The sequence below is a fragment of the Stegodyphus dumicola genome, chromosome 9 (assembly GCF_044657685.1).
Source record: "Stegodyphus dumicola isolate Sdum_Otavi_A_Nest chromosome 9, ASM4465768v1".
Classification (NCBI taxonomy): domain Eukaryota; kingdom Metazoa; phylum Arthropoda; class Arachnida; order Araneae; family Eresidae; genus Stegodyphus; species Stegodyphus dumicola.
In genome coordinates this window covers 44,073,242-44,101,229 of record NC_140776.1, presented here as the reverse complement: position 1 = coordinate 44,101,229, position 27,988 = coordinate 44,073,242, and the positions used below count along the sequence as shown (strand labels likewise).

The 27,988-nt window shown below is 31.9% G+C and overlaps 1 protein-coding gene across 2 annotated transcripts in view; it reads right to left on the bottom strand.

The window, feature by feature from the left end:
• Positions 1 to 27,988, bottom strand: part of pkaap (A-kinase anchoring protein pkaap) — an 81,543-nt gene that overhangs the window by 13,882 nt on the left and 39,673 nt on the right. For both annotated transcript variants that reach the window (XM_035362929.2, XM_035362930.2), the window contains exons 7-11: positions 26,917 to 27,053; positions 24,073 to 24,217; positions 23,844 to 23,955; positions 9,880 to 10,054; positions 3,142 to 3,218 (exon numbers count right to left, since the gene is read on the bottom strand). In XM_035362929.2, coding sequence (XP_035218820.1) covers positions 3,142 to 3,218; positions 9,880 to 10,054; positions 23,844 to 23,955; positions 24,073 to 24,217; positions 26,917 to 27,053 — 646 coding nt within the window. The remainder of the gene's footprint in view (positions 1 to 3,141; positions 3,219 to 9,879; positions 10,055 to 23,843; positions 23,956 to 24,072; positions 24,218 to 26,916; positions 27,054 to 27,988) is intronic.

Here is a 27,988-nt window from a genome sequence, read left to right as displayed (position 1 = left end):
ATTGAATCACGGCACGAATCTCACAGTCAGCGGGAGAATTAATTGTCTTAAACATTTTGAATGTGCACAGCAAACTGAAAACACAACATAGAGCAACCAAAATGGTGACAATTGAAAGTCAGTGAACAAGAAAGACTAGTGCGCATGCACGGGACGCCTACCACAGCGCTGCGACGGCGCCAGAATGAAACGGTACTTAGTTTCCGAATACGCTACGTAATTCCACCATCTCAAACACAGCTTCAGCTGGCATTCAGCCAAAATACATAGAATCCTCCAAAAAGGGCATTAATTATGTGAGGTACAAGGTGAGATGTCATAAGAAAATTGTGTCATCGAGTGATCCTATTGTCAATTGTCTTTTGCACCTTTCACATTCGGCTAAATTCACATCGGTTTACAGCCTGGGAACCAAGAATATAGAATTTTTTTTCATAAAAAATGAATTTTATAATGACAATGCATGTTTCATAGTTTACTTTTAAAGTCACTAAAAATCTTGGAGCTATATTTTTCAATGGAAGTATTCTTTTCAAAGTAAAAAAAGGAAACAATAGGGTTTTCACCCCATTTGTGTGGAATTTACCTAGAAGATCGTAGTTGATTTTGCCATGACATTTGCCAATATTGTGGTCTTTTGTGTTAGTGATAGCTTTTTTTTATCATTAAAATGAGTTCAGTTGGTGAAAACAAAGCATTTCATGCTGGTTGTAAGAAATTGCTATACAGTGTCACTGCATTTCGTGACATGGAAACGGAGAAATAGTCCATGAAAAGAACCAGCAACGCTGTAGGAGTATATATTAGCTCAAATTTTAAAAAAAGATACAATACTTATCAATTATCATATAATTTCAATAATTATTTACTATCATATAATAATAAAAAATTATTTGTAATAATTATTTGTAATAATGTAATAATTAGGACAATTATTTGTAATAATGTAATAATCAGAATTACAATTATAATATATAATAAAAATCATACAATAAAATATAATAATTGAATAACTATAATTACAATTACAACACAATAAAATTTACCTATTCCATTTTATTACAAAATAAAGTATACATAGAAAAACTAATTTGGAAAATGCTTGTATTTTTACAAATATATAAAAAAAATCCGAAAGGTTTCAGATTTTAAATTATGTTTCAGTTTTTTTAAACGTTTTTTGTGTTTCCTTTATTTATTAAATATTATGTTCTTTGCCCTTAAACCAGTTAATTCAGTTCAATAGCAATGTCGCAAAATAATTTTAAAATGAGCATATCTTTAGAATTTCCGATACACAGTTCCATCATTCAAAATTCGATGGCTCTACAGTGGATGGACAAAAATATGGAAACACCTTGTGAAATGCATGTTTGAAAAGAAAGATTGATTTTAATAAAATAAGTAGGTAGTGCTGGCGTTTTTGACTACTGACGCCACCTATACAACTTCGTGTTGTGTTACCGAATCCTGTGAGTACCAAAACAATTAGAAGGGAGCTTCATAAACAGGGAATTTCTAGCCGTGCTGCAATTGAGAAGCCACTCATCAGTGATACTAATGCCCGTAACAGAAAAAGGTGGTGTTTAAGTCATAAAAGCCTGGACTATACAGCAGTGGAAGCGAGTAATATGGTCTGACGAGTCTTCTTTCACATTGTTTCCCACTTCTGGCCGAGTTTACGTCTGGAGAATGCCGTCTCAAGCCTATAATACAGACTGCTTGTTGCCAAGAGTGAAACATGGCGGGGGTTCTGTTATGGTTTGGGCAGCCATATCGTGGTTCTCTGCTAGCCCCATAACTGTGTCAGGGCACATGACTACCAAGACTTATGTGAACATTTTGGCCGATCAAGTTCATCCCATGGTACAAACTTTGTTCCCCGATGGTGATGGTGTCTTCCAAGACAACAAAGCCCCTGTTCACACAGCTCACATTGTCCAGGACTGATTTTCTGAGCACGAGGATGAGTTGTCCCATCTCCCCTGGCCACCACAGTCAACAGAACTGAATATTATCGAACCTTTGTGGTCTACATTGGAACGGAAAGTGCATTCTCGTTATCCACCGCTAACATCATTATCTGAACTTGCCACCATTTTGCAGGAAGAATGGTATAATATTCCCTTGGCAAACGTACAGGAACTGTATTTATCCATTCTGAGAAGACTGCAAGCTGTTTTGGATGCCAACGGGTTTCCTACACCATATTAAGCAAAGAAACATGTTTCTTTAAAGGTGTTTCCATATTTTTGTCCAACCCCTGTATGTACCCTTGTTTTATCACAATGCGAGAAATATAACTTCCTTTAAGCAGATTTTTCATTATTTAATTTCTTCAAATATAATGCAGGACTCTAACATTTAGTGGCAACAGTTTGAAAAGTGAAACTCACATTTATAGTGATTCAACGCATAATCGCAAAATGAAAACAATAGTCCTTCAGGGATAAAGCCCATTTGGACTAATAAATGCACAAAATTAAGCATAATTTAATAGAACAGCTAATTATAAATAATGATCAGGATATCAGCTTAGATTACTTAAAGGTAATTTCCTGTCTTCTTATGTCTGTGCTCTTTGAACACCGTGGAAACAAACAGAGAAAAAAATAACACCAGGAAAAATCTGTTCTACATGATCCCTGTTCATCATTTTGAGAATAAATCAGTCTAAATGGTGCATGTGTATTTGTGCTCATGGTCATGGATGAAGAGGATAATAAATTACATTCATATATTTTGTCATTTATAATTTTGAAACATTATGCATAAGCTTTTTAAACAAATAATTAATTGGTTATTACTCATATATTCTGCCAGCATTAACTGAACAAAATTGTACAAACAAATAAATTGAACAAAATTTATATATTTTGTCAGTTTATAATTTTAATTCTAGTTTATAATTCTGCATAAACTTTTTAAATATATATTATAAATAAATGAAAGGGGATCCCCACACTTGTACCCTACAATACTTTTCTTTTAAATATTTGACAGTTATCTTATGATGTATAATGTTTTAAAATGGATACAATGAATAACATTATACAAATATTTTTTTATTACTGCTGTTTGATATAGCAAACAGTTTTGTGAATAATATTAAAATAATAATAATAATAATAAAATACAAACCACGTTTCTTTTCAGGATCTGGTTCAAATTCAGTAGTCACTCTTCCCAGATGATCAACATGTGCCATTTGCAACTTCCTATAATATTATATAAAAGATACTGAATTCCACAAATAAGGAAAATACTCTATAATATACCTAATTACAATTTTCACTGACAAATTTAGTATTAAAAAGGTACAATGCAGGTACATGCAACAATTCTGCATGAAAATACATAACAATTACAAATGCCTCAAACAATTACAAGATTAGAGAAAAGGATTGAAAACAGTTCATTTATAAAAAATAAAATTACTAAAGAAAGTAACAAACTTAACACATTTAATTGAAATTTTTAAAAACTTAACATTTGTTCTAGCAATTAAAAATTTTAGCCAACTTAACTGAAACTGCCTATTACTTAAGTACGTCATTAACAAAGCTACATACATGGTTGTGTTAAGCCTAAGATGATCAATAAAATTTCTTTTTTATAAGCATTACTCACTACACATGGTTCGATATATTACTAAACACTTAAATAAAGTACTTTTAAGGTCTTTTAAGAATAACTAGTGAAATAAATTAAGGACCTATCAGCAAAGGGAATTGAATAAACTAAAGCAATTATCTATACCCAAACCTCTATTCTGTAATACAACTCTGAGAACAAACATGTTTATGTTAATATTTACATTTTTGTGTCACTATCGTATGTCCACAGATATAGATTTAAAGATTAAATAAATAATAGATTTAAAGATTCTTAATAGATTTAAAGATTAAATAAATATAACACCTTACCTTAACATGCATAGAAAAGTTCTAAAGGTGAGTGATTAGTTACAAATATTTATACAGGGTGAATCTGAACAAGTGGGCAAAACTTAAGGGAGTGATAGAAGGCAGCTATAAAAGCAATATTCATCATAGAATGTATGGTTGGAAAGGTGACCAGAAAAATGGCCACCACAGGAAAAAAGACTACACAGAAATATGCCCACATAGAAAAACGCTCACATGGAAAAATGCTCACACAGAAAAAAGCTCACAAAGATATATGCTCACATAGAAATAAGCCCACTGATAAATAAAATATGTAGAAATATCCTTAGATTAATCAATCAATAATTAATCGATTTGGGCATTGTACACCTATTTGAATTGTTCAAAGCAAAATTATTTAAATTATATTATATATATATGTAATATATTCAAACTCAGAAGCAATGACCGGAAAATTGGGGGTGAATGCAGATTAAATCTTCAGTTTTATTTTCAGCAACATGTTGCGGCTACACACAAGTCGGCACATTAAATGTGTATGTTCCAAAAGGCTTTCATCTTTGATAATTTTGTAGCAAGAAATCAAAGCAAACAGGCAGCAGTGTAGATAGGCCAAAGCGTGGAAAGCAAGTGTGTAATGTTCATGATGAAATCTCAAGTCAGACCGAGTTAGTTTTGGTTTTCAAAGCATTTTGATAGGACAGTTAATATTGCTGTAAAATTATTATTGGCTGCTTGAGTTTCAGTTCAATTTACATCACCAGTTTTATTTATCAGTGGGCTTACTTCCATGTGAGCATATATCCATGTGAGCTTTTTTCTGTGTGAGCATATTTCTATTTCTAAGTGGGCATTTTTCCATGTGAGCTTTTTTCTATGTGGGCATATTTCTGTGTGTGCTTTTTTCCTTTGACCATTATACCTGTGAGCTTTTTTCCTGTGAGCTTTTTTTTATGTGGATTTTTTTTTTCCTAGAATCGGTCAGAAAGCAAGAGGTGAGAAGTTAAAGGGTAGTTTTTCCACTGTCACATTTAAGGAATTAACACAAGAATGAGGGTAAATACTTCAGAAAACATTTTATTAATGAAACATGCTAATAGAAATTGCTCGAAAGACATTCCGCCAGCTATAATGCAGGCTTTGCACATGGAGGATATGAATTGATGGACATTTGTGAAGATACCAGGCATATCCCGAATATTGCCGGCAACAACGGTGGTCCTGGCGACTAGATCCACATTGGTTTTAATGAAGCACTCATAAATTAGGTTTTCATATGGCCCCAAAGGAAAAAGTCCGAATATGAGAGATCCAGTATCTTGGTGGCCAAGCTATGGGACCACCTCGGCCAATCTATCGCCTTGGAAATTTCGTGGTTTGTATAACCAGCAATCCTCTCGGCAATCCATGGTAGAAAATGTCATTGTGTGCTATGACCGAGCCTTTTTACACTATTATTTACAATGCCAACTAGCAGCTCGCCATTTGAGTTCTGACCATACATTCTGTGATGAATATTGATCATATAGCTTCTACTACCCCTTCAATTTTGTCCACTTGTTCAGATTCACACTGTATACATAGTCAGATACTTCGAACCCCTATAGATTTACATGGACACTATTAGTTTTTGTTTTATTTATTTCTAAAAATTATCTGTTAAAAAAATAATATTCAAATCATTACTTAATTTACAGTTTAAAATATATATAATTAATTACACATGTAATTGATTCTAAAAATTATGTAATTATGATATTGATTCTAAAAAGATATTAGAATAATAACATGAAAAGAGCTACAAAACAAGAATTACATATTTTGTACAACACACAAAAAATATTTATGCATCTTTTTAATTTGAAAATTATTAAGATATTTCAGCTAATTTACATCAGGTTTCTTCTCTTTCATATATTTTTTTGTTTGTTTTTTTCAATAAACAAACCAATGTTTCCACCAGTCTCTGCTTCATCCCCTAATTTGCTAATGTTTTAACAATACACTTTTGAAGAATAATTTTCCTCCTCATTATATAATTTTTTCCTCAATAAGTTTCCGCTACAGTTTAGAATTTTGGATTTAATTAAAGATTTCTGTTATGCTAAAGAACTGCAAGTATTTAGAATGTACAGAAGACACTAACTTTATTTCTTTAATAATATGAGTATTGAGAATAAATATGAAATGATACAAGGTCAGGACTGGCGCCAGAGTCAGTATGGCAGAATTTTTAGAAGTTAGGGAAGCAACAGGCAACAAAATTTAGAGCTGGCAAGATTTTTAGAATTCACAGCAGACACTGTGCAGCAGATCCATAGAGACTGTAGGGCAAAACATTCTGTGTGACATGCAGTGAGATATATAAGATGAATCGTTTAAATTACCAGTTTTCAATTTCTTTAGTAATAGAAAAATTCCTTTCTACAGATGCCTGTCCAAGGACTAAATCTGAAATTTTACATGTTCGCGTCTCAAGAAAATACAGGAAAGACAAATATGTTATGAAGACTTCTAGGACTAAAGGCAGATAATTCTAATAACTTTGTTTCACAGTTCTTCCAAAAATTTTCCATAAAATTAGAAATTTATAACAAATTTCTTATAACACTCATTCATTACATATCAATACTGTGAAAATATCTTTCATTTGGTCACATTTTTCTGGAATCTTTTGGAATAATAGGTCTACAAATCTTGCTTTCAAATCCTTGTAAGCCTTCCGAGGTGCAAGGTCTAAAAATTACCTAGCTAGAGCAAAACGCCAAAAGATTTTTGAATGAAAAGTTCAGAAAAGAAAAGTGTACAGTGAATTTTTAAGAAAAAACTTATAAACATTTGAATATTCTGAAACAATTACATGGGAAAAACTCAAATGAAATAATACAAAAGAAGAAAAATTAAATTAATTTAAAAATAACTAAAGTAACTATTTTGCTTTTGCTAGAAAATGTTTCAGAAACTCTGGAAAATGAATAAGATACATGACATTTATTAGCTTATTCATTTTCCAGAACCAAAATATTCCTAAATCAAAAAATGGGAAATAATGTTATTTTAAAATATGACATGGGAAAATAAAATAGTTTTATTTTATTGCTATTTCTTGGTTACAATCTTAATTTATTATCATTATTTTAATGATATTTTAAAATTTTATTATGGGTGTAAAAAAAAAAGTCGGAATATTCACAAATACCCGGATCAGAAATTTTATATACAAATTGATCTTGAAATTGATAAATTTAGTACTGCATAATAAAAGAAATCATACCTCAAAAAGGGAAATGATGTTTCTGATGTAATATTTTATGAACATTCTCAAAATAGAAATAATTTTGAAATGTTAATGTTTCATTGATGCACAGCCTCGTGCTCTATTAAGAGGACGGATAAAATTCAGATGATGACCCATCAAATACATTTTTATCAACAAATCGAAAAATATTCCCAAAAAATTTTTAATTCATTCTCAAAATGCCAGTTGTAAAAAGCAGACAGAAAAGTCAGACGAGAAAGACCTTTTGCTAATTTGGACCAAAATTAAGGACTTTTAAGAACCAGAAATCGTTTCCCAAAATTCTAGACTTTGAAGTAATTTAAGAACCATACAAACTCTGACTACATCAGTGATGAGTTAAATCTACGTTATTTCTAATTTAAGTTCTTATTAAATTTGTGTAAAAAGAATAAAAAAAAAAAAAAAAAAAAAAAAAGAAAAATTAACAAGATTAAGTAATAATATATAAACATGTAATTCATGAGTATTACTACACAGTATGTGTATAAACTATTTATTTATTCATCTTAATTTTAAAATCCTACAAGGTCTGGACTACTTATTTATTCATCTAATACTTCAGTTACATCTTTAAAAATACAAATTGACATGAAATATAAAATTTCAAACATCTTTTTTACTTACTATAAAAAATTAATGCTTGTTATAAAAACTACACACCAATATTCTGCAACTTTCTTTTTTAAAAATTACATCTTGCTTTCATTTAAGTTCTTTCACATACACACAAACAAAAAAAGGGGGGATAAGTAGTCAGACCTTCTATAATTTATTTATTTGCTTGGAAATTCTAATAAATTTCCAAACAAATAAACAAATAAGCACATAAAAATATATTTGAATGTATGCAAGTTACTAGCATTAGTTACTCTATCGTTAATAAAAGTAAATGACAGAAATATGAGCAAATTAAAATAATTAGAGAATTTTATCTAATTCAACTATTTTACTGCTATATTCTTTCGTATTCATCATAAAAGTGATTCCCATATGATGTGTTGCAACGTACTGCAACATTACTATGCCTCATGCTTTTCACTTGATGAAAAATACACAAATTTTACTATCATTATGGATTTACTTGTAATCTGTACACATTACAATTGTAAATACCACAATATAAATCTAATTCCATTTTTAACCCCATTATTGTGAAGTAACATTAAGATAATAAAATCTAAATATAGATGCATTTCGAAGATAATTTGGGTCAAGTCTATCAACTGAAGACCATGACCGATACACAATATATGATGCACATATTTACGCTGAAAGGCAAATTTTAATGAAATAATAACAATAATTTAAAATCAATCAAAATCATTTTAGTCATAAGATTGGTAATTAAATTAGGTGTGTTGTCAATCGAAAGCTTGGAAATCACTACATATAAAACAAAGGGTACGTTTCTGTTATCAGGACCATATTTCCCTTACATAATATATATATGTATGTACACATACACAATACAGTTCAAAGTCTATAATCTGGACTCCTCGGGACTTTGACTGATTCTCGAAGATTCCAGATTAAGGGTTTTTCCGGATTATAGATCATCAATTTAAATCTGGTAAGATGGCATGCAGAAATTATACAATTAAAATATGAAACCGTAATTTATAAAATAAAGAGCAATTATGATCTAAAAAGATATCAAAATTAAAAAAAAAAAAAAAAAAAAAAAAAGAAAAGAGCTTAATGTTTATTTGTTAACTTTATTAAACATTTCTTTCAATGCAAGTTGTTAAAGTTACTTCGTTTTTTGTGGTAAAAGTGCATGCGTAAACATTAAATGCCCATGTGTAACATGCGTAAAACATACACACACACAAAAAAAAAAAAAAAAAAAAAAAAAGTTTGAGGCTTTGATATAGATTATAGATCATTCCGGATATGGACACCTGGATTACAAACTTTTACAGTCCAGATTACAGACACCCTGTATATATGTACGTATACATATATACAGGGTATTTCAGCAAATCCGTTACAAACTTTCAGGAGAGATACAGGATATACCTGGACGATAAAAAATGGTATAGCAATGAATGGTTAGAGAGGTTCTCCTGGCATGGTAGTGATGACATAAATCACAAAAAAGGAAGGAAGGACACAAACAGGGTGAGAAATTTGTTTATTACGCTTAGTACAGCAGAAACCAAGAAATAAATAAGAACAAAATGGACAACGGCTGTCATCAAAGAAGGTGTTCAAATTACCACATCGGACTTTGATGCAGGAACTGTGCGTCATGCATCTTCCATGCGTGATGCAGATCTTCCATGAACCAGAGGTGTAAGAGGCCTGCATCACGGTCCAGGGTTGTAATTTCGAACACCCTCTTTATGATGATGGTTGTCTATTTTTGTTCTTGTTTCTTGATATCTGTTACACTAAGCATAATAAACATGTTTCCTCATCCTATTCATGCTCTTGCTTTCTTGTGTTTTGTATTGTCACTACTATCCAGAAAAGCGTTTCCGACCATTCATTGCCATATGATTTTCTGTCGTCCAGTTGGACTCTATCTCACCTGAAAGTCTGCACCCGATTTGCTGAAACACCCTGTATACACATACACATATACATACATGCAAAATACATTTCTGAATCCGGTCCCAATAACGAAAAGTACCAAACCAAGTTTGAATTTATATAGCTTTAACTTACCCAGCTAAAGGTCTTTGCCAAAGTGCATCAGGATTAAATTGTTGAGTATCTATTCTCATGTCTTGATCATCAAGATTTTTTATTATTTTAGATGTACTTTGGTGTTTAGTGTCCATTGCAAGAAGGGTGTTTACTGAAGATATAGGAAGACTCTGCTCACTTCCACTGTCACTGCCTATGTAAATATAAGGAAATGATTCTGATTAAATATGCTATAAGCATTATTGTTCTGATAACAAGAAAATTTTTTATCATAGTGGCTTATCATAGAGGAGAACTCATCTGTTGACTGACTAGTGCTGGCTGCTTCTGGGACAGTGCAGCTGAAATATTCATAGTCGACTATGCCATCCTGGTCTACTAAACACACAGCATTAGCCTTTTTTGGTGGATGTCTGGTTTAGCGGCCGGTGATACCAAACCAGGAAATTGACCAATGATGTTTTCTTATCCGGTTATCATACGTGATCTATTCTTTGTCACAAGACATGATTTTAGTCCAGGATGGAGGCTTTAGACGTGACAGCAACAAAAGCAGATTTTCAATGACTGGAGATTGTTTTCCTCAGACAAAACATGAGGAATCCACTTCCTCAATTTTCATGTCATCCCAAGGTTATGAAGATGTGATCAAATGGTTTTATCATATACTCAAAACCTATGCGCAAGTTCCTGGTAGGTTTGATGAGGATTCTGCTTGACTTCTTCTAGCTGGACTTTGTTGAGGGTGGATGGACTACCAACACGAGGCTTGTATTCAAGATTCTTGTCCCTAGAAGAAAATCAGCTGAACTTCTTTTGAGCAGTCCGTTCACTCACTAATATCTCTCAAAATGCAGAGCATATTGTTTTGTCGACTTCATTAGCTTTGTGCCCAATTTTACTCATAAAGTAAAATAGGCTTCAAAATCTTTTTTCCCAATTATGTGTTCTTTCGAAAATTGCACTTCCTACAAAACTTACAGCGAAACAGTCGATGCACTGAACAACTCTCTACTGAATAAGGTTTGAAAGGAATGTACACATACGATATCATCAGAATCAATTTGACTACACTAATATACCAAAACTGTTCTCAAAAACCACTCAAACTTTCTTTGTTACCTGGTATATTCTTTTTAAGCAGTCATATATGAGAGTTACCCTAACACACTTATACATAGTGATTATTAAATGTGGATTCATTTAATCCATCCATTTATTTGTGGATTATGCACAGTGCTATATCAAAGACATGAGGCAATTTGTTCCAACTTAATTTCCTTAATACTCTTGAATATGATTAAAATTTTGTTAACATTATTATTAAATATACATAATTTTTATATTTATGAAATAGAGGTGAATAAATCTGAAATTCACAAGTATTAGCAATTACACACAAAATATTGTTCACAAATATTTTTAAATGAAAATTAGTGAAACATATATTTCAGGTAATTCTTAATGTGCATGATGCTCACCATTCAATAACTCACCAGATATTCACATCTTCCACATACCTACTAACATGATCCGCACAATCTGTCTGAGCAAGTTTCGGTATATACATTGTTGCGTTTTTTTCTTCTGACACCAGTTGTTACGTTATTTTCTTTCTTCACTTCATGTTCATACGGGGTTCGTGCAGATTTGGAGTGAATAATGACAATATTTCTTGATGAAGTATCGAAACACACTTTATTTACCAACATTTATCAGGACAGCTCCAAAACACTTTTACAGTCGTCGAAAATCCACTATAAACACGCCTACACAATCAGCGACACAGCTTTCAGGTTATCAAGCTATCACGGTGGAGACAGCTTCACTGCAAAGCACCAGAGCACAGCTTCCGACTCTTCGGTTTAGTCGTTCCCGGAGATCAATGTACTCTCGAGACTCTCCACGCTACAACTCACGATGAACTCGACGACGCACAGAGCACAGCTCCCGAATTTTCGGTTCAGTCGTTCCCAGAGCTCAACACGCTCTCTCGACGATGCACTAACCGCGATACACTAAGAGACTCTTCGATGCACTCGATGACCCACTTGGCACTCGCTGGCCGGCTGTCAACTCGATCGTCTGCGCACGGACTTACTAGATGAGACACAATCCCTCGCACTCTATGTAAGGCACTCCCTCTCTGACTGCGGACCAGCAGGGTTTATATAGCTTTCGGCTTGTGTTCGAGAACATTCTGGGCTAAACCGGTAAGAATTCGTTCCAGAAGGTTCTCCATCCGTCCATGGGATATCACCAATTTTGCCACCAAATGTGGCAACTTGGCCTTTCCTTGCCATTTTATGGCAGCCCTAAAACTGCTTTGCGGGGAAAGCTATCTTACCTCACCTGTACAATTCATAACAATACATATATATATGTGATGTACCAGCTTTTGTCAGGAATAAATAGATTGTTGAAGAATCATAAATGTAGTCGTAGCTTAAATTATCAGACGATAAGTTTAAAAAACAGGATCCATTTATTATTGGTTAGGAGAAATAGCAGTTACAAAATCAGATATCCGGAGTAAATAAAAAAGAACTACTAATAACATTTTGTATGAAGTTGACTGCATCGTGACATTTAAGAAAAAGGCCCCCGATATTCTTTTGCGAGTCCTTTTATAGCCTCTGGAAAGGCGGAGCTTCCAAGAAATGACGTCAGCCAATCCAGTTCGCTTTAAATATTTCCAGAACATTCTATAACTGTACGTGTAGAAAAGGCAGGAAAAACAACTTGACTACGGGCTGTGGATTTAATTCCACGTACTTTCAAATAATAGACCGTCACCATTTAAAATGAAAAGAACATACAGTTAAGAGTTTTAAGTGTATTCTTGACTATGGAATTTTATTATTACAAATATTCCCCCCCATCTGAAAAGGCTTGAAGCCAGGTGCCTCGACCACAAGACATTCCAAATAGAAAAAATATTTTAAATCATTGCTTAATTTGTTTGAAGAACTCGCATCCAGAATTCGAGTTACAATAATATTAATCTTAAATATACACTCTCACTATAGCATAGTCAATAATAATATCAATATATAAATCGTAAATAATATATCTTAATATATTGACATTTATAGAAAATAAAGAAAAATACAGGGTTCGTACACATTTCCTTACATGAAAATTAAGGACTTTTAGGGACCATCAAAGAAAAAATTAAGGACCTATCAGCAAACAAAAAAATGAATAGAATAAAGCAATTATCCATACAACCGACTTCATGCTTGTAATTTCACTTTAAGAAACTAACAGAAGTGTGTATTATGCACTATTATTAAATTCAATTTAATACTTACCATAAAACAATTTTGAAAATTAAACTAACTCCCTACAAGTTATGAAGTAGATAACATTAAATTAGGAACATAATTTCTTGAAAAACATGTATAAGTGTATTTTACACTAATAACAGTCACTAATTCAGAAGTCAAACAACAAAAATCAGCGTTATATTTACAAAATTTTCACAGGACTAGTTTCGATGGTTTTACCGAACCATCATCTTCAGCTGCAAAACCGCAAATGAACAAGATAGGAAATAATGATTAGATAAGATAAGAAAGCCTGGACAAGAATAAGCAAGTGGCGCCATCTGTTGGCGAAACCAGAACTAAAACATAATTTCTCTAAAAGCCGAAGGCAAATTTGGATTGGAATTAGGATCGTTAACTAGAACAGAAAGATTTTTATGAACGTGAAATGCCTCTAGAAAATCCAGTTCTCCAATGGAAGATGTTTTTTGAATAATTTTGGCAGCAGAAAAATTGAAAGTGTGATTTTCGGACCAACAATGTTGAGCAACAGAAGACTTCTGTGTTTCCTTTTTTCTAACATATGCCTCATGTTCTTTGACGCGAAATTTTAAGGCTCTCTTAGTTTGGCCAATGTAAATTAAACCACACTGGCAAGGAATCCTATAAATACCCCAGGAATTCATATCCGGAATGGGGTCCTTGAGTATAGAAGTTGGCATTTTATTGATGGGAGAATAAACAACCCGAAAGTTAAATTTCTGCAAAATATGTGAAACTTTATAGCCAATTGATGGAAAGAAGGGAATGACAACAGAATTTTTATAATCTCCTAAAATAAGAGTGTGGCTTTTAGTGTGTTGAGATGAAAATTTTTTAACTGCTTGATTAATAATGTTGGGTGAAAAGCCCCTGTCAATAGCTATTGCTTTTAAATAATTTAGTTCTTCATCAAGGGCTAGTTTGGAGGAGCAAACCTGAAGAGCACGGAAAACATAGGAATAAAATGAAGCTAACTTTTGTTTAGTCGGATGACGTGATTTAAAGTGTGGTGGAAGGCAAACCGATGAAGGTTTACGGTAAACTGTACTACTGAAGTTGGATGTGTTACGTGTGACCAGAATGTCGAGAAACGGAAGAGAATTGCAAGTCTCAAGTTCAAAAGTGAACTGAATAGCAGGATCAATAGAATTCATTGTTGAAAGAACTTTATTTCAATCATCTTTATTACCTTCATACAGGGTAAAAGTATCGTCTACGTAGCGGAACCATGCCGGGAAGTTTAAAGTTTCAAAAAATTTTGATTCATAATAATGCATGTAGATATCAGCCAGGATGGGACTGAGGGGGCTTCCCATGGCTAATCCCTCAGTTTGCTTGTAATATTTATTTTGGAGAACAAAATGTGTTTGTTTCAAACAGAGTTGAGTGAGAGAAATTAGCTCATCAATTTCGATGCAAGAGAAATGAAATTCGCGAAGTCTGTTTTCTAGACATCTTAATGCACCCTGCACTGGGACATTGGTGAATAATGATTTTACATCAAAAGAAACCATGAGTAAATTACTAGGAGAAATGTTTTTAACCTTTTTTACAAACTCTATTGAATTTTTTATGGTGTAAATGTTATTGTCTAATAGAGTGGAAAATCTAGAAACTAAATATTTAGCTAATGGATACGAGGCAGTACCTAAATTTGATACAATAGGGCGGAAAGGAATACCACTTTTATGAATTTTGGAAAGAGCATATAATCTGGCACAATTCGCAACAGATGGGATAAGCGAATGTTTTAAGTTGCTTGAAATGATTTGCGAAGATTTAATCGCAGTTTTTATTTTGGATAAGACCGAAGGTGAAGGATCTTTAGGAATCGGATTATATGGTCCTTCGTTTAAGAGTTTAGTGACACCATCGATGTAAGTGTTCTTATCCATGACGACTATCTGGCCACCTTTGTCGGCCTTTGAAATGATAATATCCGGGTTAGAATGAATTTCACGCATTGTAGCTCTTTCTCTCGCAGTCAGATTTGGTTTCAAAGGTTTATTATTGAATTTCACATTATGAGCGATAAGATGCCTAATCATTTCTTTCTGTGAATCTGAAACTTTACTGAACTTGAAAGCTTTTTCGATAGAATCTGAAACTTTACTGAACTTGAAAGCTTTTTCGAGAATTCTAAAATATAATTTTAACTTCTCACAAACCTGTAAACCCTCGATTCCAAAGATTTTGGCTCCTATCGAAAAAGCTTTCAAGTTCAGTAAAGTTTCAGATTCACAGAAAGAAATGATTAGGCATCTTATCGCTCATAATGTGAAATTCAATAATAAACCTTTGAAACCAAATCTGACTGCGAGAGAAAGAGCTACAATGCGTGAAATTCATTCTAACCCAGATATTATCATTTCAAAGGCCGACAAAGGTGGCCAGATAGTCGTCATGGATAAGAACACTTACATCGATGGTGTCACTAAACTCTTAAACGAAGGACCATATAATCCGATTCCTAAAGATCCTTCACCTTCGGACTTATCCAAAATAAAAACTGCGATCAAATCTTCGCAAATCATTTCAAGCAACTTAAAACATTCGCTTATCCCATCTGTTGCGAATTGTGCCAGATTATATGCTCTTTCCAAAATTCATAAAAGTGGTATTCCTTTCCGCCCTATTGTATCAAATTTAGGTACTGCCTCGTATCCATTAGCTAAATATTTAGTTTCTAGATTTTCCACTCTATTAGACAATAACATTTACACCATAAAAAATTCAATAGAGTTTGTAAAAAAGGTTAAAAACATTTCTCCTAGTAATTTACTCATGGTTTCTTTTGATGTAAAATCATTATTCACCAATGTCCCAGTGCAGGGTGCATTAAGATGTCTAGAAAACAGACTTCGCGAATTTCATTTCTCTTGCATCGAAATTGATGAGCTAATTTCTCTCACTCAACTCTGTTTGAAACAAACACATTTTGTTCTCCAAAATAAATATTACAAGCAAACTGAGGGATTAGCCATGGGAAGCCCCCTCAGTCCCATCCTGGCTGATATCTACATGCATTATTATGAATCAAAATTTTTTGAAACTTTAAACTTCCCGGCATGGTTCCGCTACGTAGACGATACTTTTACCCTGTATGAAGGTAATAAAGATGATTGAAATAAAGTTCTTTCAACAATGAATTCTATTGATCCTGCTATTCAGTTCACTTTTGAACTTGAGACTTGCAATTCTCTTCCGTTTCTCGACATTCTGGTCACACGTAACACATCCAACTTCAGTAGTACAGTTTACCGTAAACCTTCATCGGTTTGCCTTCCACCACACTTTAAATCACGTCATCCGACTAAACAAAAGTTAGCTTCATTTTATTCCTATGTTTTCCGTGCTCTTCAGGTTTGCTCCTCCAAACTAGCCCTTGATGAAGAACTAAATTATTTAAAAGCAATAGCTATTGACAGGGGCTTTTCACCCAACATTATTAATCAAGCAGTTAAAAAATTTTCATCTCAACACACTAAAAGCCACACTCTTATTTTAGGAGATTATAAAAATTCTGTTGTCATTCCCTTCTTTCCATCAATTGGCTATAAAGTTTCACATATTTTGCAGAAATTTAACTTTCGGGTTGTTTATTCTCCCATCAATAAAATGCCAACTTCTATACTCAAGGACCCCATTCCGGATATGAATTCCTGGGGTATTTATAGGATTCCTTGCCAGTGTGGTTTAATTTACATTGGCCAAACTAAGAGAGCCTTAAAATTTCGCGTCAAAGAACATGAGGCATATGTTAGAAAAAAGGAAACACAGAAGTCTTCTGTTGCTCAACATTGTTGGTCCGAAAATCACACTTTCAATTTTTCTGCTGCCAAAATTATTCAAAAAACATCTTCCATTGGAGAACTGGATTTTCTAGAGGCATTTCACGTTCATAAAAATCTTTCTGTTCTAGTTAACGATCCTAATTCCAATCCAAATTTGCCTTCGGCTTTTAGAGAAATTATGTTTTAGTTCTGGTTTCGCCAACAGATGGCGCCACTTGCTTATTCTTGTCCAGGCTTTCTTATCTTATCTAATCATTATTTCCTATCTTGTTCATTTGCGGTTTTGCAGCTGAAGATGATGGTTCGGTAAAACCATCGAAACTAGTCCTGTGAAAATTTTGTAAATATAACGCTGATTTTTGTTGTTTGACTTCTGAATTAATATTTATTCGGCGTGTTATTGTGTCTTAACAGTCACTACTTTAGAGATTTACATGGCTATTATTTAACTTATTTGATATTTATTTAAACACAGTCAACTACTATTATAATCACAATGTAAGAATATTTTGCAGGTTAAAATAACTGATTTGTAAACATACAATTTATTTCCTTGGTTTTTTGAAAGATACTAGAATAATAAACTGTACAATAAAAGATACAAAATATTTGTGCTATTTTTTAAATCTGAAATCTTTTCAGCTATTTTAACATCTAATTTATTTATGTCTATTTCCTTTTCTTTAACTATTCTTCTAAGTTCATTTGCTTTGATAAACAAATCAATGTTCCTGCTGGTCTCAGCTTCATCTGCTAAAGCATCTACTTCTTCATTAACATCTTTAATATCACTTTGAAGAAATTTTTTCTTCTGCTTCATATAATCAATTTCTTTTCCTCTTTGAATTTTCAGATTTAGTTAAAGATTTTTGTTCTTCTAAATACTGAACTTCTAAATAACGAATTCCACTTCTTGCAGAAGCTGCTGCTGATCTCATTTCTTTATTAATTTCGATATTAAGATCACCTCCAGAAAATTTTATGTAATCAAATACTGTGCGTTGAAAAATGTATGATGAGTCACTTAAATTTTCAATTTCAATTGCTATATTTACAGAGAAGCCCCTTTCCACAGAGGCCTGTTCATGTGATAAGATAAGAATACTTGTCACAGTGAATACTTGAATAGTGAAAATATACATTTTTTACTATATATATGTATAATTTATTTCCTAAACAATATTGATTAATTGATTATATTATCTCCTAAGTTTAATTAAAGTAGAGTTATTTTAAAAGAGTGAATCCATACTGGTAGTTATATTTTGAAAGATGTATACATATATTTACAGTCAAAAGTCGTTAATCCGGACTCGTTGGGACTTCGGCGATTCCGGATTATAGATCATCAGTTTAAATCTCGTAAGATGGCATGCAGAAATTCTAAAATTAAAAATATGAAACCGTAATTTATGAAATAAAGAACAATTATGATCTAAAGGGTATCAAAATTTACAAAAAAAAAAAAAAAAAAAAAAAAAAAAAAAAAAAAAAAAAAGCTTAATATTTATTTGTTTACTTTATTAAACATTTCTTTTAATGTAAGTTGTTTAAGTTGCTTCGTTTTATGTGATAATACTTTCTCTTTAATTCTATAAACAGACATAATTTCTTGTTCAGTTACAAAGTTCCGCTGTTCAAGTCCCGTTAATTGCTGTGCCGAGAATACTGACTAACTTGTCAATTGAAATTTTTTCGTTTTCACTAACCTCTCTGTCACATTCTTCATCTCTTTATCCATTTTTTTGCAGCAATTCCACTTTTTGTTTGTTGGACATCGAAACACACTTTCGTTTTGTAGATCCTTTGGAAGTTCCAGCATCGGAAATTCTATTTGACATAATCGAAAGTTCAAGTTTACTTTTATAAAATTGCTCTTACAGTCTGCAAAAAATAATAAGCGGGATCCAATTCGAAGATTTAGGAACAACGCAATCATTAACATTAACTGAAAGAGATAATTAGATAATTTTAGCTTACACCGTCCGTTATACATTAAACGCGCAGGCGAAAACATATTCTGCACTTGCGCACACGCATATGTGCAGTAGTCAAGGTCTTACGCGCACGCGTAAAACGCCCGTGCGCACGTGCCAACGCGGCGCATGCGCAGAAAGTTTTTAGCTTTGAGGTCCGGATTATGGGTGTCCGAATTAACGACTTTTGACTGTATATAAATATACAGTACAAAGTCCGAGATCCGGACATCCAATATCTGGAATGATCTAAAATTCGGATCTCAAAGCCACCACCAACCAATTTTTTAGGGCTTTTTTGAAGGGAAGGGGTATGCTTTATGCACGCGCATTAGATTTTTTTCCTCATCATAAAAAAACATGCCAGAAATCCCGATTCTTAATCTCAGTTTGGCGCTAAATAAAATATCTCATTATTGAAGAAATAATTATTTTAGCATAAATTTGTGTGATTAGTAACTTGACTCCATAGCTGCGTATCTGCTTGGCATAATCTCAAACCGAAACATTTGTTAATTTTACACCAACTAATATTTTATATCCTTGATGCCGAAATCGCGAATCATTATTTATTGTATTTTGCTTTCATCACCGCATGTTTATCAATGGATGACAACTTGAGTGATGAATCATGCAGCGACGCCAAATAACAGAGTATTATCCGATTACAGATTTAAGTTTAATGCGCTAAAATGTTGACAAGGGGAAATTTAGCAGAAATTTCTTTCCTTATGCTAAAAATAGATTTTGTTAACGATACTCATAGTACAAATGATTATATTTAGCGCTATTTGAATTAAGAATAACTGATTTGTTATTCACATAAAGCCAGAACCAGCGCCAGAACTCGCATGGCCGCAACAGGCGGCAGAATTTAACGAAGTTAAACAGAAGTTTTTCATTGCGATGACAATGCCCAATCATCAATCAACGGAGGGCGAAATCTGTAGTATGGTTCTAAATCCAGAAAATACAGCTACCGATAGTGAAGAAAGTAACAGAGAGGTTACTGAACGAGAAAAAAATTTTGATTGACAAGTTATTCGGAATTCTCGACATAGCAATTACAGGACTTGAACAATGGAACTTAATAACTGAACAAGAAATTATATGTCTATAGTATTAGCAGAGAAAACAAATCAAACAACTCACATTGAAAGAAATGTTTAATAAAGTAAACATATAAATATTAAGCTCTTTTCTTTTGTAAATTTTGATACCCTTTAAATCATAAATGCTTCATTTCATAAATCACGATTTCATATTTTCAATTTTATAATTTCTACATGCCATCTTAGTAGATTTAAAATGAACTAATATCCGGAAAAATCTCAAATCTGGGATCGCCGAAGTCCCGACGAGTCCAGACCTCAGACTTTGTACTGTATAAATATATATATATCTCACCCTTAAATGACATTGTTTCTTAAAACAAGTTGAACTTTTTGGAGCCACTTTTGGAGCTCCTGGTAACTTTTAGGCGAGCTTACTACAATTTCTAATTTACTTATTTTGCAGCATATTGCGCAAAATGTTATCTAGACCAAATTGGTCTTACAGTATTGTACTAACTACCTTGCTTGTTATATTATATATAATATATATATAATACGGAATGTATATTTTCAGTTAAACTTTTACCCAATAACTTTAGTAATCCATGAAAGTTAATTTTGCGTCTAGTTAATTCAGGAAAATTAGTTTCAATCAGTTGTTTTTAGCTTTAAAAATATTAAAAAATTTTTAATTAGTTATTTTCAACTAATAATTGTATCGCCATTAGCAAAAATTATGCATTACTATCAACAATATAGTACGTGCAAAAGAGAATAAACTCCGTAGAAGGTGATAAATTAATTTATGGCTTAATTGAAACAAACACAGAAATTAAGCTAAGCAAAACCATGTAAAAACAAATTGAAATGATAAAACAAAACTTAATTTTCATGTGAATTTTCAGCGCTGACTCTCCCATTCTAGAAATTTCAATTTGTTTCAGACAAAGACCACATTTAAGGATTGCCATCCATCAATATCCAGTCTTCGTAGTCAGCTTGATGAAGCCACAGTTTATTGAAAATGCACTTTCCAGGCATCTCGTTCCTATTGGCGTCGGAAGGGTTGTGGCCTTCCAGGTTGGGATTGCATCCAAATCATGCGGTTCTAACTATGAGACGCGCTCAAAATTCGAAGACACAGCTGTATCACAATTCACAATTCTTCAGTTGTAAAAAACAGACACAAGTTGCACTTAAAAAGTTCTTTCTCTTCCATTAGATCTTTGGGTACATCTATCCTGCCGACTCCTTGTGATGTACCAGCTTTGTCAGGAATAAATAGATTGTTGAAGAATCATAAATGTAGTCGTAGCTTAAATTATCAGACGATAAGTTTAAAAAACAGGATCCATTTATTATTGGTCAGGAGAAATAGCAGTTACAAAATCAGATATCCGGAGTAAATAAAAAAGAACTACTAATAACATTTTGCATGAAATTTACTGCATCATGACATTTAAGAAAAAGCCCCCAATATTCTTTTGCGAGTCCTTTTATAGCCTCTGGAAAGGCGGAGCTTCCAAGAAATGACATCAGCCTCATCAGCCAATCCAGTTCGCTTTAAATATTTCCAGAACATTCTATAACTGTACGTGTAGAAAAGGCAGGAAAAACAACTTGACTACGGGGCTGTGGATTTAATTCCACGTACTTTCAAATAAGAGACCGTCGCCATTTAAAATGAAAAGAACATACAGTTAGAATTTTAAGTGTATTCTTGACTATGGAATTTTATTATTACATATATATATATATCATGTTACAAACTACGGAATAAGTGCATAAGTGCACGTTTATTTAGTTCAACTTAATGATCATCAATTTTTATTTGTATGGGTTACTATAAAAAGGAAATAATTGGTAGAATAAAGGAGTTCACAGAAGAAGGTTTGTACAAGATTTTTACATGCATAGCTAAATAAATATAGTTACGTTCATGTAAATGGGCAGGGATACTCTAATGAACTATATGACTAACGTTAGTCATTTAAAGGAAAAGTACCCATCGAGGCCCACATGGAATTAAGCATCAGACTTATAACTATTGGTAGTTATCAAGTGCAAAAACATGTAGAATGAGAAAGGAAGATTTTAAAATGAGTTTAAAAGTCAAGATTCTACTGCATAAATAAGATCACTTAGCTGTCCATGATGATTTAGTAAGATATGTCTCTAGTTCAAATGACCTTCCTTCTGGAGATACTTTGAGACATAATGCATATATTTTGAAGAAGAAGCAATATAAGAACAACTAAAATAAAATTATGAGCATATCTTTAGAATTTCGAATACACAGTTCCACACACTGGAGATAAAAAGATCTTTTTTCCCCACCTAGAGTGTTGCCATTGCTCGCTTTTAAATCCTTGAGTTTGTTAATAAAAAATTTGTTAGTTTTACAAAATATGAAATTGATAATAAAAAAATTACAAATTTCAAATTTGGGCTTTCAGTGCCCATATTTGCAGTAGGATTAGGCATTCAAAATTGGATGGCTCGAGGTACCATTATTTTATCACAATGCGAGAAACATACATACATTTATGCAGATTCTTCCTTATTTAATTTCTTCAAATATAATACAGGGCAATAGTATTTGGTGGCAATGATTTGAAAAGTGATACTGCCTTTTCAACACAAAATCACAAAACGAAAACAATAGTCCTTCAGGGAAAAAGCTCCTTTGGACTAACAAGTCGTTAGTTGCAGCAGCTGATAAAATATACGATTATTTTTTTTTCATGCAATAGTTGATTTGATTTTAAGTTACTTTGTATTTCTTATCTATTTATTTTGGTGAAAAATGTAAATTTTCCTTTTTTGATGCAAAACCCAGTCTACCTAATAACAATAAAACAAATCAATAAATTATATTAATATGGTCATAGCACAAGATGCTTATATCATTAGCAATAAAAATTTCCTTTTCTGGGCAAGGGGGCGATTTGCTGTAATTTTTTTCAATTTTATTTTTATAATAATCAAATTTTCCACAATAGTGTTTGTTACATCTAGACTGCAAACATAGGTCAAAATTCCTTCTGTAATGTTTCACTTAATTAGTAAAATTTGTTTTATATTTATTGTTGTATAATCTAATACAACATAAAATAACCCAAGATTGACATAACAATATATTTAAATGTCTGCAAATTATGCTATCAAATCAGTCTATTATACATCTGCTGATGAAAGATACTTTGCCTGTCATGTGCAAGCATGTTTTAGCATGACTGTTGTTTGTCCTTTATGCTCTTAATTGCTTAGCTTATGATAAAAATACAAATGGCACATCACATGATACTGATAGACGTTTTTCTCTTTAGTTCGGCATGCATATTAAAATTTCTGTGTGAAAAAGTGTTATTTGTTGAACAAAAACAATTGAAATAAATTTATGATTAGTCTCATTTTTATATTACACAGCTACTATTATTTCAAAATTATTTAAAATTTTTTAAATACAGAATGGTTTTAAGCAAATTAAAAATACAGTGATAATTTTAAGTTTATATAACTACAATAGCATAATAATAGTATAATAATATTACAGAAATAAGATTAAAAATTCTAAGTTAACTGTATAAGTATGACAATCTTGAAATGAAATTTTTATTATGTACTTTTCACATGTAGACATCATTTTTACAGTGATCTCTCGAAAAATGAAAAAATGGTGTTTTCAGTACAGAAATAACAATACTTAAAGTATTCACATAAAATGATTTAAGCAAAAACATACATTACACATATTCTTTTAATACACAAAGAAATAACCAAATACCAAAAATACCTTCCTTTATGCAAAACAGAGATTTTTTTTTGTTTTAATAATTTTTTTACCTGTGTATTTTTGCTGCAATGGAGAATCAGTCCCACCACTCTGAATGATGATAATACATTCTGAAATATACTTGAAGTAAAGCTGACTATTTAAAAATTGGAGAAGGTAAGTCTATAGCAGAAGAAAAAAAAAAAAAAAAAAAAGGATAAGATAAATCTTGCAAAGAAAAAAATTAATTCGTTTAAAATGGAAACACATTTTTAAAATAAAAGACATTAAAATGCTTACTTTTTCTAAATACTGGGTAAGAATTTTTACAGGTTTCAAAAAACAATCTGGTAAAGGTCCTCCTTCTCTGCATATATTTGCTTCCACTTCATATCGGACCTCATCACTAAAGCCCAAAGGTATAGTAGCTTGCAGGGAAAAGTATCTTTTGGGTAGATATAAAATATTTCAGAAAATAAAAAGCAGGTTTTCTGAAGATTGTATGACAGATGAAATATTTATTAAACTAGTATCCACTTATCAAGAGAGAAAAGACAGACCAAAGTAAAACATAAAATTAGGCAAATCGACAACTATGTGTTTGGCATAGATTTTAATTAAGACTCTATCACTTTTGAGAGCGAACAGGTATATGTTCTTTCTCATCATGAGCAAAGGAAACTGCAATGATGGGAGAAACCACAGCTATATTTAGATAAAAAACAAAGGCAGGTTACAAATGTTAGGAATGTCTTTCCTAACATTTTTTTAAATTCTATTAACTTATTCTATTAACGAGTCTTATATAAAAATCTAGCCAAACAACAAGGTTGTTGCTTTACTTAATTTTAGTGTTGATACAGAAACTTAAAAAAAAAAAATAAATAAATAAAATAAAAAAAAAATAAAAAATAAAAAATGCGCATTTGATTACTTACTGAATATCCCCCCCCTACGGAAAAAAATAAATAAATAAGGTAATGGAGGATTTACTTAATCTGAAATATTCTGAAAGTCAGTATATTTAGAGCTACTAAAATTAAATACATGATACTAAAACTTTTGTGTTGATAAATGGTGGTATGTCATAAGCACAATTAATTGAAAGTCCCTGCTCTTTTAATTCTTTGATCAGTCTCAATTGAAAAATTAAAATTATAAAGTGTATATATAAAGAAAAATACTTTTAAAATTCATATATTATGCATTAAATGTGAGAAAAATAAATTTTTGACACAATATGCATAAAAAATGCTTTAAAAATTTAATATTATTTGCATCTACACTACATTAGAGCTGAATGTGATCCCATTTCAAAAATCATGAAAACTACCAACATGGAGGGGAAATCTGATAAAATTTCAAATAATTCAAAATATTAAGCTGAAATACAAATGCATGCTCACATATTTCAAAGCAGCTTTATTAAACAGCTAAAAGTACATATTTTTAAAATTTATTATTAATTAATTAATTTCCCCCAGTTGTCTATCTTTTAAATTTCCTACCATTTAAAAAAGTAATTGTTAATTTCAGCCCGCCTTCGAGGGAGATACAGTTTACTTTCTGGTTTGTAGATATATTTGTTAACAATCGAAAGTTCAGTATGATCAGCAATACTTTCGATAGAAAACCAAATTGGGGAAGGGGGGAATAAATTAAATATTAAATTAGAGCTTGAAGTATGTATATTAACAAGTGTGGAAGGTAAGAAACTGCTAGAAAGAAGAGAACGGTTCATTGAATGTACAGAATTTTGGTAAGCTGTCTTGTTATTCACCAAATTATCCCTAAAATCTTCACCGATTGGGTCTTCAAAGGAATTTCCTCATCCAAAAGCTTCACATGCATTAATGAGAATAAAGAATATTTCACATTTTATGCAATATCTAGGCTGTCGGTGTTCTTTAAGGACATTTTACATTCTATACATAGAAACAAATTAAAACAGATTTAAACAGTTTTATTGATAATTGGTATTTCTGCTTTTCCTGCTCCTTTAGCCTGAATACTACTGCCAAAAACTTTACAGAATTAGCTTATTTTTCTGTGTCTGTATATGGCAAACAGTAAAAATAGCTTTCTTATATAATAAAAACTTCTTATCAGAGTCAATTAAATAAACTCTGAACAATGGATACATGGAAGTAAGGTAAAAGAGATTTAATCAGTTGCATCAAGACTGGTTATTTCTGCTTTCCGCTTTCTTTCAGCCTGAATACTTCAAGCTCCTCTCTTGTTCTCGAATACTTCTCTCAAAAGTGTTAACTCTTGTCTGACTTTAGTCAAAAGTCTAAAATTTTTCAATTTCTGTAATCTTTGAATGATATTTTCTAGTAAAAGAAAATTTGAGAAAGATAAATTAAAAAATTCCAGATATGAGAAAGTGAAAAATCCAAAATTCCAGCTATATATGGACCACAATTAACCCTGCTACATGACAACTTTTGTATCATTAACTGGTAAAGCGATATATCATTAAAAAGCAGACAAAGCAGTGTATCACCAAAGAACAAGTCGTGAAAATAGCATAATATACAATAACAAGCTTTCAAAAGAGGAGGAAAAAAGAATGTACTCAAGTACTAAAAAATAAATAAGAAAAGATATCCTTAAGATTTAATAAACATGAAAATTTTAAGAAAAAATATTATAAAACCTGTTACACTTCCTTGGAGGTATTAAAACAAAACAAGAAGAATCAGCATAATATTTGTGAATTTGCAGGACTAGCTTCAAAGGTTTTAAACATGGAACAGTCTTCTTCAGCTGCAGGAATGCAAATTATGAAAAAGAAGGCTCGGGTGGATTCTTATTGACTTAACAACTCCAAAAATCGTTATTTGGCATGTTATTTTAACTCAGAATTGCAACAGTTTGTGTAATTAAATATGACTATATTAAAGAATGGTTATTATTATTCGATGCGGCTACAAACAACATTCAGAATGACAATATTAAATAAATCAAATGCATGTTGGTTTTTATTTTGGAAGCTTTATTCTATTTTTATTTTCTTCTAAACACATAACCCTCAACTATTTATTACATTTTCTAAAAATGGAATCTCTCAATAAAAATTTTCATGATGATTAAAAATCTTGAGTATAAGATTTTACACAATATACTATATTAAGCACTTACTTGTCATATAAAACCATGGCATCTGTTTGAGCTTGCAGACCATCATACTTTCCCTGATGAGAAAGTAAATGTTTCTGAAAATTGTCAGCCATCAATAAAAAATCAACAAGATGCCGAACACCTTCTTGTTCCATAAACTGATGGGAAGGAAAATACTGTTTAACTTTTCACAAATTCAATTAACAGCATTTAGTAAAATTAAAAAATTCTCATTAAAATATTTCATTTAAATCATTTTAAAAAACAGCAGCTGAAACTGATCTGTTAGCTAAACAAACTTATAGTTACATATCTATTTTTTATGCTGTTATTTGATACAATATACATGATTTTATCTACTACATAAGTAAACATTGCAACTTATGCAACAGTTTTGCATGACACATGATGATAATTAAGTTTGTCAAGGTCATGCTAATGCATATAAAAATTTTTAAAACTAAAATATAATAAAAATTCATTAAACCTTTCCAGACAGGTGTCCCATATATGCATTCCTTACAAACATCTCTCACAGCCAGGAAGGGACGGGTGATGCATATATGTGCATTTTAAGCTGAACTATTTTTTAAAGCCCACTAGATGGCATCCTGTCTTCATTACTTTAACTGAACATAATTTTAGGATCCTGACCTTCAGTTTGATCATATTGGACCTAACTTTGGTATCAGGCATTGCAGGGAAAGTCTAATGTAAACAGAATAAACATTTGGGTTTCTAACATCCTTTCGAATCCTCTTTTTAGCTGTTATGGAGTCTTTGCAAAAACTATGTCGAGTTCTGTTATTTTTTGCATTGCCTTTATCACTTATATTTTGCATAGTTTCCTTTCTATTTCGAAAACCTTGACTTAATTTATTATGGTGAGCAAGCATTATCTATCAGAGGAAAGATATAATCACATGATAAATAAGCCAATAAGTGACAAGGATGAGAGTAATGATTCCTTTTCTAATGCAGTGTTTCTCAACTGGATTTACTCCAAGGACCGGTAAAATATTTCGGTAAGTTCTCGCAGACTGGTAAGTTTAATAATTTGATCCATAGGCACAATTTTTTTCACGTGAATAAG